This window comes from Uloborus diversus, unplaced genomic scaffold (genome assembly GCF_026930045.1).
Source record: "Uloborus diversus isolate 005 unplaced genomic scaffold, Udiv.v.3.1 scaffold_14, whole genome shotgun sequence".
Lineage (NCBI taxonomy): Eukaryota > Metazoa > Arthropoda > Arachnida > Araneae > Uloboridae > Uloborus > Uloborus diversus.
The window spans coordinates 569,897-582,953 of record NW_026558098.1 but is presented as its reverse complement, the minus strand read 5'-3'; the positions used below and the strand labels follow the sequence as shown (position 1 = coordinate 582,953).

The 13,057-nt window shown below is 38.2% G+C and overlaps 2 protein-coding genes across 2 annotated transcripts in view; one reads left to right on the top strand and one right to left on the bottom strand.

Annotated features, from left to right (window-relative positions):
* Positions 1-3,050, top strand: part of LOC129232817 (integrin-linked kinase-associated serine/threonine phosphatase 2C-like) — a 37,756-nt gene extending 34,706 nt beyond the window's left edge. The window contains exon 8 of the mRNA XM_054866916.1: positions 2,644-3,050. Coding sequence (XP_054722891.1) covers positions 2,644-2,766 — 123 coding nt within the window. The 3' untranslated portion in view covers positions 2,767-3,050. The remainder of the gene's footprint in view (positions 1-2,643) is intronic.
* A 4,681-nt stretch (positions 3,051-7,731) lies between these two features.
* Positions 7,732-13,057, bottom strand: part of LOC129232816 (inositol-tetrakisphosphate 1-kinase-like) — a 48,119-nt gene continuing 42,793 nt past the window's right edge. Inside the window, exon 10 of the mRNA XM_054866915.1 lies at positions 7,732-8,320. Within this exon, the coding sequence (XP_054722890.1) occupies positions 8,139-8,320 (182 nt within the window). The 3' untranslated portion in view covers positions 7,732-8,138. The remainder of the gene's footprint in view (positions 8,321-13,057) is intronic.

The window sequence follows — 13,057 nt, the reverse complement described above, 5'->3', positions numbered from 1 at the left end:
TGGCGACTGCGAATTTCTTCTCCATTTCCATTTCTAGAAACATGAAACCTAACGAGTAGCGTCCCATCGCCTTTTCTTTTTTTTTTTTGAACATTTTAAGACAAAAAATCAACCCTTTTTTTGTGCAAAACACGTAGTGGAGAGCTGATATTTCAGTACTAGTGTCTTAATTTCACCTTTACCACAAGCTACCAAGATACAGCGTTTTATTAAGTACTTTGGTATTAGGCGGCTTTGGAAACTTTTTTAAGCAAAAATAGGCTAAAATGCTAGTTATTTTCACAAAAGTTACTTCTTAGAGATTCGACCGGCAAAGTTGGGAGTCCACTTGAATTTGCTAATTAGGTAAATTGGAGTTCACTTGGCAATATATCGCCAAGGTTTCTCTCGCCAAAACTATCACCAATTTTGGAATGATTCACTTACGGTGCCAAGCAACTTAACTTCAGGCTTAAATTGCAACTTAGCAGTTTTCTCGCTTACTTCAGAAAAGCTTTGGCGCTACATCGCCAAGTTGGCGTCAGATTTGGTGGCAGAAATGATTTCTAGATTTTTATGTCAGTTTGGCGATGTATAGCGTCCATTGAATTGAGGTTTTAATTGTCGAGATGCTGTCGTTAAAGCAGTTGCGGACCTCAGTCGCAAAGAGACAGATTACCCCTCTTTACATTTGAAAGAAGGCGTATTGCTTCTAATGCGCGTACTTGAATACACGGCAAAAGGAGTTGATTTGGGAGCTGCAATAGTATACATCCCCATCGATGAATCTCCCGGTTTCGAGTTCGGCATACTGGGAACCACATGCAACATCCCATCCACAGACTCCGTGTTTGGCGTCATCAGTCTGGAATAGGGAATAACCAGAAAGAGAAAGTGTACTGTGTATTTTGAAATACACTCAAACCTGTTTATCTCAAAAACCTCTCTATGTCGAAGTTTTTCATTTTCATAAAGTATTAATTCAATGTTTTCCTCCATGTTTGTCTCGAATAAAATTTTCTGAAAACCTGTGTATCTCGAATTTCGACTAAAGCGTCTTTCTCGAATTCGATCCTCAACGATCTTTATTAACTGGAATTTAGAGACAAAAAGCATTTTTCTTAATATTAGCAGTCACATGATCCTCCAGAATTAAAACTTTATGTACAAGAAGCAAGTTTACCAGCAATTATATCCATTCGGAAACTGAGAGGCAGGGGACAAGTGTTGATTAATAAAACTGCTTTCAAAGTTTTACTTTCGAGTCATTGCTCCAATTCCTTATTTTTAGAACTTTTTTCGAAACCTCTTATCTCGAAACCTCCATATCTCGAATTTTTCTTCTCTCCCTAAAAGTCGAGATAGACAGGTTCGACTGTACGCTAAAACACCATGAGATGATAAATGCAATTTTGCTCGAAATTCGGCAAAGAATCACGGCATAGTTAGAGTACCGCCGAGTTTCAAGTCAATGGTCAGACGATATGCCATCGTCGTGTTGACCATCGAGCGATTTTTTCTCCTGAGGAATTTCGGTAAAGACAGTGTTCTGGCCTCCTTTCCCGAAGCATTAAGTCCACCGGAAATGTAGGCGACAGCCCCGAGCAGCGAGTCACTGAAGTGCTCCAATCTTTATAGTCTGTATTTAGAATCGGCGTGTCGAGGTCAGATCACTTTCCCCTTTTAATTTTCATCGTCACTGAACGTTTGACCCACGTTGCTTCTCCTAGGTGCAACATTTGCGGAAGCAACGTGGGAGGGGGGGGGGGAATTCATAGCACCGTAACCATGGCAATCAGAAGAAGGAAGTTACTTGGCCTCGACACGCCGGTTTAAATACATGGACTTTAACAATTTACTCTATGGTGAGTGTGGATATTTTCCGTGTCACGGGGGCGGCGCGCACAGTACATCTGTAGAAACTTTGATAGTTTCGCTTTCGATTAAGATAAAGCAGGGGCGGATCCAGAAATTTTTGTAAGGGGGGTCAAGTTTCAATGGCCAACAGTATCCCTCATACGTAAAAAAGTATCAGTTAAGGAGGGATGCAGACAGAGGGGATGGCGCACACTCTCATGCTACGGAGACCCCCCTCAGATTAGATCAAAGTCCTTTCAAATTATTCCCCCCTCCGCTAATTTTTCAATGCCGCAACCTGCGCCATGGATCAAATTTTCATCAGAATTCATATTTCTGCAGTCGAACATGCTTGGTCATGATGTTACCGTAAATTTGAATATATGACATAACAGCTATAAAATGGTTAGAAAAAGCACACACACACGACATGTGGTTTGGTGGAAGAGTACTCTTAAAAACGTTAAACTCATTAAAGATGATTGTTCTTTTGAAAATGAACAAAGAACTCAAAATAGCGACCGCCCCATTCAATCCCCTGAATTATGACGCGCTGAGAAGAAATACCTTACAGAACCGAACAAAGCAAGGTTTACATTGTGCATTTACTATTTTTAAGTTAAATAATAATTTTGAAATTCTTGTTACAGGGGGGTCTACTGACCCTTCGACCCTCCCCTGTATCCGCGCTTGAGATAAAGTAACTATGGGATTGCTTTCTTTCTGTCCCATTCAAAAAGAAACACAGTGTATTGCTTTTATTTGAGTTGCTTTGTAATTATTTGATATTTGACAATGCTCATTTAGGAAGATGCTCCGGAGGAGATCTGCTGGGAGAGTGCGTGCGGCCGGCTGGCCAGCGAGGCCGTGCGCAAGTGTAGCGGAGACAACGTCACCGTCCTCCTGGTAGCCATCAACAAGATCCGGTGACATCCGACCCGATGAAGGCCGCCCAGAGCTCGAACCGACGACGCATTCGACGGATTCCCGACCACAGCTATATGAAGTTAACACAGCTGTATACAAGTTTCTTGTCGATGACGTCACGACGCGCCGAAGGGAGAACTGATGAAACGTCACACACACTACCATTACTTGGCGAATCAGAGGAAATCGCCAACTGTTCGTAAGCTCTTACTGGCTGGCGCGTTTGACTCGAATGGGTGTACTACTCTGCGCCGCTCGTAAAATTGAAAATATTTAATCATCTACAGAAATCATGACAGAAAGAAAAAAAAAATTAATTTGAATTTTGACATCTTGAATTCAAATTATGTTTTTCGCAATCACAAGTGTGTGTGTGTGTGTCTATGTAAGCGTGTGTGTAGGGTGTATGTGTGTAGGCATGTGTGTTTGTGTCTGCGTGCAGGTATGAGTGTGTGGGTAGTTGTGTGTGTGAGGGAGGAATGTGTATGTGTGGGAGGAGGAATGTGTATGTGTGTAGGCATATGTGTTTGTGTCTGTGTGCAGTCATGAGTGTGTGAGTAGTTGTGTGTAGGTGTGTGTGTGTAACAGGGCCTGGTTAAGGTAACTCATTTTTTGAACTCTCCCGTCAAGCCTTACAGTTGGCTAAAACAATGTTAGCCATTTGGGAACCTTTAAAAAGCAAGGGGTGCTGGCTAGAAATGCATGGATTTCACTAGCTGTCCGGTGAAGTGCCTCATTTCACCTAGAGCCGCTATATGGATAGGCCGACGCATCAGCTTAAGTTTAGCCACTTTGGATCGGATTTTTCATTGCTGCACTACTAGGGTTACCACAACAAAGTTTCGGATTTCGCCAAATTAGCCAAAAACAATACTTTATTTAATAAACAATTCACGTGGCCGCTAATAATTGCTCACAGAGAACAATCACCGAGCGCAATAACTCGCCAGAAAACACAACCATTCAAACACGTGCTCCGATCCGAGAAGGCTGATCTTAAGCTGATGCGTCGGCTCGTATATATAGGGGCCTTATTTTCACCCGAAGTTCGGAACTACTGCCTTCAAGCTAGGAGGTCTCGGATGATTCCCCCACTGCCAAGGAATGTTGTGGCCCAGTATGGAGTTCGCGCTTGAGTTATGTTTTGGCAGTGCATTCGGCCACGAGTGCAAAGGTTTGAAACTCTGAGACATGAACATTTCCGTGATGTGGCGAGAAAGGTGTCAACTTCAGAGAAATAATTCAAGGAGCATTTGTGGCCATTTGGAGGAGTACAATGCAATGAGCAGTTCACAATTTATGATTAAAAAATCACTTATAAAAAAAAGAAAGAGAAAGAAAACTAAAACCACTTGTCTAAGATAAATAAATACCTTTGTGCTGAACAGTAATGTAAGACAAACAACGTTAGAAGCAGCACAAATTTACAAATAACAGCAGACACGTGTTTCGGCGTTACAGGGAACGCTTTTTTCAATGCAAAAAATAATGAGCTTATGGATGAATACATTCATCCATAAGCAAATTTGTGCTTCTTCTAACGTTGTTTGTCTTAAATCACTTGTCTACTAAGTCTGTTTGTCGTTTCCTAATCATCTTACACAATATCACAAAAATAATTTCACATGTTACGTAAATATGAAAAGAAATGAGGGGGGGGGGCTGTAAACCTTGAGCTTATCTGTCACATTGGTTTGCATTAGCATGAGAACGTGATTGAATCGCGATATCAGTAAGGAATAAGACGAAATGTTGGGATTAGTAATTTTTGTACGCATATTTGAAGAGTTTTTAAAGGAGGGGGTGTCAAGATTCCTTACAGTTTCATAAAATTTCACTCTTCAGAAAATTTTACTTGGGTCCACTGCCACCCCTGGAATGGGGAAAATATTCCCGGATGTCACTGCGGGTATTTAACAGCCACCGAGTAGACATTTTTCTCATCTTTTTTTTTTCTACAATTTTGTTGCCATATTGAGGTTTTTTAAAAAATGTCTGATCCATTTATGAAATTATTCAGGATGTGTGAATCCGAAGTTTGTAGTCATTGTCATTTTTACTTGTACTTAATAAAATGTCTTTTTCCAAAATCTGTTTGAAATTTTACAATTTATTATGTCTCTGTTATTTAAAACCTACATATTGGTTTAAAACTATAATTGAACATTTGGGTTGGATTGCACCCTGGGATTTGCTACAGCGCTCTTTGAGTTTACCAGGGTTGCCACGCCACAGGGAAAACACAGGAAATTCAAAAATCAACAAAAAAACAGGGAAAATCCAGGGAATTTCGAAAATTTCCTCAAAAACCTGGAAAATACAGGGAATTTTTTTTCCTTCTTAAATTAAAGTTACAAAACTCAATTCCCAAATATATAAACTACCAAAAATTAAACAGTAATAATTATAATGAGAATATTAATAAAGTTCAGTAATAAAGTAAAATGAAAAATGGTAATTTTGCTTGAAAGTTTTTTTTTAAGTAAATAATAAAATATTTATCATAAAAAAAGAGTCTTGAATTTCATGATAATTTAAGAGTGTATGAAATGAGTCGTCAATAATCAATGTTCTGGGTCACTTGTACACTTTTAGGTCCATGATTAAGAGAAGTTTTTATGTTTTTTGGAGTAAAAATTTGAATATATTCAACCACCATGCTATTATTTCAGTTATTATGAATTCTTATTTATTTAGAAATTTGTGTTTCGTATTTTTTTACCCTGTGGTGAAATGATCAAGATATGAATGTTCTTTTCCAAATAATCAGTGCTCGCTCGTTTGTAATGTTTTATTTTCTTACAGGGAATTTTTTTTCCAAAATTGAGTGGCAACCCTGTTTAATCTGAGCACAATGGACCTGAAGACTCATCGCCTACAGACGACAAAATACAGAAGAGAACCGGAATACTAGTATTTTTGAAGACCTTTCAGAAAAATTAAAAACCAAATATTTTCATAAACGGTGGGAAAATCGGACAAAAATATGACGGTTTTCAGGAACCCGGATAAAAAGTTATGTATAGCTCGGTGTCGAATGGTGGAAATACCAGTTGTGGGCATTGGCTGATATCTACATGTCTGGGAAAGTTGTGTTGCAGAAAATGCAAAATCGATTCGCTTCATCAGCCTGTATGTAAGATCAACTCCAAATGCGTTCTCATTGTTCCAGGATTATTTTATTGAAATGTGTCTTCATTTTATCCGAAAAAAAAAAGCTATGGAATTGTCAGGGAATTTTTTGACCTTACTCCAAAACAGGGAAAAGTCGACAATTCCGTGCTGACTCTACCGATCTCGCCACATAATTAGCCTTGAATTTCAAGCCCCTTTTCTGTTTCCCCGATAAAAATAATGTAGCGATTTTTATTTTTGCTTACTTTAATGCGTGTTTTTTTTTTCATCTTTTTCTCCGTTTTAAAATTTTCATTGTCATTTTATACGTAGACGAGAACTACTGTTAAATTAAAAAAAAAAAAACACGACACTGAGGGCTGACTTTATATTAAGACTAGTGGTACCCGCATGGCTTTGCCCGTAATAGAAAAATTAAAAGGTCTTTTTGTTCGCCTGTATATTTACAAATAATGTATGGTGAATTTTCTCGCCAACTGTTCCATGTTACGGTTCCACGTTAGGATATTTTCGTCATTTACTCGTCCATCTTATGATATTTTTGTTCCTAAAATTGGAATAGAAAAAGAACCGCATCGAATTTTCGAAACATCGCTTCGAGGTGCATACCCCCATGGTACAAACTAACTTTGTGCCAAATTTCGTGAAAATCGGCCGAACGGTCTAGGCGCTATGCGCGTCACAGAGATCCAGACATCCTCCGGACAGAGAGACTTTCAGCTTTATTATTAGTAAAGAAGATGAACGTTTCTGGCCAGAACACATAAAATTTAAAAACATTTAAATGTTTTCTAGATAACATAGGAAAACACAACTAGTCACATCTGCTAGACACACTTAAGAGGAATCAAGAGGGGGAAACTGAAAATCCGTTCGTACCTTCTTCACTTCGAAGCCTTCCGTCACAATAACCGACAGTGCGTTTCAAAATGTCTTCTGTTTCATTGGGTTTTCCTTCACTCCCATCTTGGCGGTAGAATCCACGTGCAGGAACGAGCGAGCGACACAAAAATGTATAATTTCTTTATTTACAGAATAAAAAATGATACAAAACTGAAAGAAAGCACGAGATAAAATATCACGAGAGTTTTCCTTTTCGGCGAGAAACATCAAAAATGTTTTGTAAACAAGAAAATTAAATGAACAACATGGCGTTCGAAATTAAAAGCACATGAGATTCGAGAGGAAAATCATACGGGTATGGATTTCCAATGGGTTAGTCCGAATTGAGTAGGAAAACGTTCTCAGCTCTGTGCGCCATGATGCTACGTTTGGTGACAACGATACAATGGCAGATAGTTTCGATGGGTTTTTCTTTTTGAAACATTAACGGAGCAATGCATTTATGAATTTAATTTTCATGACTATTTGCTGGTGTTGGAGGGAAAAAGAGTCTTCGGATGTCATTCTGCGAAAGGCACCGTTGCCAAAGGTAACAGATAAATTGGAATTAATACTGCCATGAAATGAAGAACAAACGTTGCCAAAGGTAACAGATAAATTGGAATTAATACTGCTATGAAATGAAGAACAAAAATCGTTAAAAAAACACGACCCTATACATGATCACAGGCATCGAAAATCCGAATCGTTACGAACCACAAAGACTTCCATTCGGTTTTAAAAATGCTGCCGAAACTTTCCATCGGCCGATCACCAAAAGATGCACGCCATTTAAAATGGAAACAATCAAATTTGCAGTTAAGTAAAAAATACAGACAACGTTAAAAAAGCATCATTTATGCCTTGTTAACGTTGTGGTCATCGGCGAATTTGGATAAAAATGAGTAAAATGACTGCTTGAATAGGACGTGCATATATATATATATATATATGGGATATGCACGTCCAAATTGTGTTGCAGATTTTCTGGAACATATTAATTTTTTGAAGTCATTTTTCTGAAGGTACTGGTTTCTTTAAGTCATTTCCACGATGGTACCGATTTTTGAAAGTTGTTTCCGAGGCGGTACCCATTTTTCAGAGTCATTATCGTGGAGGCAACGATTTTTAAAGCTAGTTTTGTAAAGGTACCGGATTTAGTTTATTTTTGCAAGGGTACCGATGTTATAAAATCATTACTGTGAAGATGTCGATTGTTTGAAGTCACTGCAGTGAAGGTACTGACTTCTTAAAGTTGTTTTCGTGAAGTGACAGATTTGTCAATTTCGTGAAAGTACCCATTTTTGAGAGTCATTTTTTTGGAGGAACAGTCATTTTGGCGAGGGCACCGATTTCGCTCAGGGCTGCGTGTTCCTGGAGTGCTGCCTCCTCGTGGTGCGGCAGGGCGCGGCCTTCTTCTCGTCGCAGGAGTCGGAGGTCTCGATGCCGGAGTCCTCCTGCGGGGCCTCCGGAGAGCACGAAGCCCTCCTGACGATGACGTCCAGGAGCAGCTCGAAGAAGTCGTCCACCTCGTCGTAGCCTGCAACAGAAGATGACTCATTTCGAAATCCAAACAGACCACTGGCTGTGGCTGACATTGTTTTGGAAAAAGAAAGAGCTTCGAATAACATGGCACTTTAATGACAAATGCGTGGTTTCGTTTCAAAATGACCGCAGACCAGATGGAGCTAACATAATTGTAAAACTTTTATTTCAAAAATAGGCTGAATGTCTGATCCATTTTGAAATAAAATTTAAGGGTGTGTGGTTTATTCTTGGATCTCGTATTGAACAAAAAGGATCCTGTGACTGGTCTGAATTAAGGCCCCTATATATACGAGCCGACGCATCAGCTTAAGATTGGCCTTTTTGGATCGGGGCGCGTGTTTGAGTGGTTGTCTTTTCTGGCGAGTTATCGCTTTCGGCGATTGTTCACTGGGAGCAATTATTAGCGGCACGTGAATTGTTTATTAAATAAAATATTATTTTTGTCAAATTTGGCGAAATCCGAAACTTTGCTGTAGTAACCCTAACAGTGCAACAATGAAAAATTCGATCCAAAATGGCCAAACTTAAACTGATGCGTCGGCCTATCTATATAGCGGCTCTAGTCTGACTCATCACGACAAATCGACTAGTAGTCGACTCATTACGCCAGACCATAGAGTAAAGAAATTTACATAGATAGGCCCCGTCTATGGTAAAAAGGAGATTAAATTGAAGCCGGAATTATAGGATACAGCGGTGGCATAAAAGGCGGGGTTATGATTAATATTCCAGGCCCCACAATGTATGCCCGTAAAAATTTTTAGGTCCAGAGATTTTCTCTTTAGAATCTTGATCTGTAGGTATTCTAATGTGAGAATATCTTGGGTAGACAGGTTGAATCCTGCGCGAAATAATTTTACAGGCCATCAAAGATAGCGGCCATTTTGGTTCACTTGCTCATTACGTTTTTCGCAACGTGCGTACCTATAAATTTATTTTTAGTTTTGAACTGAAATTTTTGGGCCGTAGAAAGTCAATTAATGTAATAGTTATGTCATAAAAACCGCTCTGGCTTTTTCTACAATTTTTACGTGAGGTATCTCTAACGTTTTTTGTTTAACATTCTAGTTACTTAAAAGTGTACAAAAATTAATAACTCTTAATGAAACCAAACGATTTTAAAGTGTAAAACCTTTTGTGTAAAACAATATTTTTTAAGGTCACCAGCGTAGCCAGCAATATATTCTGTAGGGATTTTTTTTGGTCAAAAATACCTTCTGAAGGAGGGTTTTTGATAAAAAAAACCTTCTGAATGGATTTTTTCGATCAAAAATACCTTCTGAAGGGGATTCTTTGATTGAAAATACCTTCTGAAGGAGATTGTTTGATCAAAAATACCTTATGAAGGGGATTTTTTGATCAAAAATACCTTATGAAGGGGATTTTTTTGATCAAAAATACCTTATGAAGGGGATTTTTTGATCAAAACAGCCCTTTCATATGCATAAGCTACTGTATTAAATTTTGCATTCATGTTAAAACCAGTGGCTATAGGGATTCCCCCCCCCCTTTGTCCACGCTGTTCAAGGTTATTTATCGTCTGCTATCAAAGTAATTGTTTTCGAGTAAAAATGTTCCACAGTTCCAAAAACTTTTTGTTTCATGTTTTTCTGTGACAATAACTATTTTAGCAATGGCTGATATTTCTAAACTGAGTTCAGAAAGTTTTGGTAGGCAATTGAAGACATCTTGAAGACAGTTTTAACAAACGAATATGTAGTTTGTCAAAAGGAATCAAGAGAAAAATTATGTTCTTCGACCAAAAACGAGTTCGGGAAGCTGCTGAAATACGCAAAGACGCAATATTGAAAAACGCGGCAAGAAAATATAGTGTGTCATTGCAGCAACTAGTGCTATAAGAAATACACGAGAGGAAAAACGCTAAAAAAATGGTAGAAAAAAATGCACAGACAAGTTATTTTGAAAGTGAAAACAATATTTTAGAAAAATCAGAAAGTACTGAAGGAGGTCCAAATCAAGACGAAGTTTTTGACAGAGTAGCAGATCTTAACAGCGATATGAATGTTTCTGCTGCGAATTCATATGCACATCCAAACTGTATAAGTTCTTATATTCGAAAGTATGAGAGAGAAACCAATACACAGTCTGCGCAACATCTATTCTCAAAATTTGAACTGTTTAAAAAGGCAAATGAAATATTAAAGCCTGTGTTAAATGCTGGGCATGGATTTATTCTTTCAGAAATAAAAGAGTTGATGCTTAATGCTCAATGTAGATGAAAATGCATTGGTTTTTATAAATGAAACAAAACTATTTCTCGTAACAACGTATAATGAAAGGATTCTTTTCTGTGCTTCCAAAAGAATGACCCTTTGTTGGTTTTTTTTTAGTCATTTATCTCCAAAAGTACTTGCTGCTGCTTTTAGCTCACAAGAGGCTGTGAAGACTGCAGAAAATCATTGATAATCTTGAGAAAATCATTATAAGGTGTTGATTTTAGACTACAAGAGAAGTTCTGCTAAGCGAGTAAATACGGTTCAGGATGCTCTTGGCTCAATGGATGAGGAAAAAAGTCAAATAATGATTCAATCGCTACGCACAAATATTGATAGCTTGAAAACAGAGATTGAGTTTTTGTTAAAGGATGTAGTGACAAATCAGAACTGTGCAAGTGTTGGGAAGTGTTTCGTTCACTGGTATCACTTGTAAAACACTTGATTATTGCTGATCGCGAAGAAAATTACAAATTATACGTTCAAACTGTTGAATTACTGTTTCCAGTCTTTCGTGTATTTGATTGCATCATTTATCTACTATATGAAACATGGTACGTAGAGAGATAAGGGCGCTAGAAAATGAGTGACCCTACCTGTAAGAAAAATTCATTCAAGGTAAATTTGTTGTTAAAATTCAATGCTGTGAAGCCAGAGATGAAATTGGAGCAAACGATTCAACGGTCACAGAAAAGTGCCGGAGAAATTGCAGAGCAGACGAGAAAAAGTATGTTGCCGAGTGGCATTTAGAGTATCATGAAATTTTAATGATATGCAATGTGTTTCGTGGTCTTACTAGTTCTCATTTAATGGATCACTGTGAGAGTGTCCCGCATCCTTATTTTTATAAGCAATCGTAGCCAGTATTTTGATGAAAATGTCAAAAGACTTGTTGATTTTATCCATCAACATGTAAATCCCTATGATATTTCTGAAACAGAGCAACTTTACAGCTTTCTCACTAAACAACTTGTGAATGGTAGTGTCAAGGTTCGCCTTCTCAGCATCATAAATCATTGATCAGAACAGTACCGCCAGTTTAGACTGGATACATTTTGTTTCAAAAATTGTCTGATTTACTTTCCAAAGTCAACCTACCATGCTTTGAGGCATACAGTTCTTCATAAAATATCACTTCTAAGCTAATGGGGAAGAATCAACTTTAACAAAGGTACAGAGACATGGAAATAGCGAAAGAAAGGGGAGAATGCATTAAAAATATTTTAGCTCATGACTTGTTTCCAACGAACACATTATGTGATGGTCAGGGGCGTGCACAGAAAATTTGGGGCCCGTCACAAATGCCCACAAATGTTTCGGCCGCCCTTCCATATTGTTTAAGCACATATTTCATCCCTAGTTTTAAAAAATAATAGGCCCCCTTCAGGCTCAGGCCCGGGCAAACAGGTTTCTCTTATTCCCCCCCCCCCCGGTGCACGCCCCTGGCGGTGGTGATTCACCTACCAAGCTAGATTGCAGAAATATCCGTTCCCAGAACATTTTTTATTTAGCAAAGTATCCCCAATAAAAACTGCCCTCGTTATATATTTCATGTCACAAGTCCGCCAAATAAAGAAAACTTTTGGCGAAGTTATCAGCAATGTTATGCACGGATTCGTTCCTGTATGCTCTTTTCATGACCTTCATCCTGTGTTCGATAGTTATTTGCAGCATGTTGTGAAATAATTCGAAAAGATGAGAAGAGAATCAACTAAGGGCAGAACAAACATTGCTATAATTGACAGAAAAACACTAGTACCTATGCAGGTAGAAAAATTCTGGTCTTCAGTATCAAATAAGGAAAATTTACAGTAACTAGCACGCAAGGAAATAGAAGGAATGTCAAAAATGCTACATTTTCAGCTATTGCTAGTGGTTTAACAGTTAATGAAGAAGCAATCTGCAATACTTTTCATAGCAGATTTGAGACACATCATTGAAGAGCTTAATTAGAATAACTCAAGAGAAGATGCAGATCTACAAATTTTTCCACACATAGACTGGGCTGATAAAAAATGCTCAAAAGGAGTGACTGCGGCATCAAATGATACAGATGTCCGTCGTAGTGCATTAAACAGGAGTTTAAAATGAGCATTTTGGATTATTTATTAATTTTTGTACCCTTTTTAGTAACCAGAATATTCAACAACAAATGTCGGAGATATCTCCACGTAAAATTGAAGAAACAGCTAGACCGGATTTTATGACATAATTAATACATTAATTGACCTCCTTAACTCCAAAAACTGCAGTTCAAAACTAAAAATAAATTTGTAGGTACGCCCGTTGCGAAAAACGTAATGAGCAAGTGAACCAAAATGGCCGCTATCTTTGATGGCCTGTAAAATTATTTCGCGCAGGATTCAACATGTCTACCCAAGATATTCTCACATTAGAACACCTACAGATCAAGATTCTAAAGAGAAAATCTCTGGACCTAAAAATTTTTACGGGACTACATTGTGGGGCCAGGACTATAAATGATCGCTTCACGA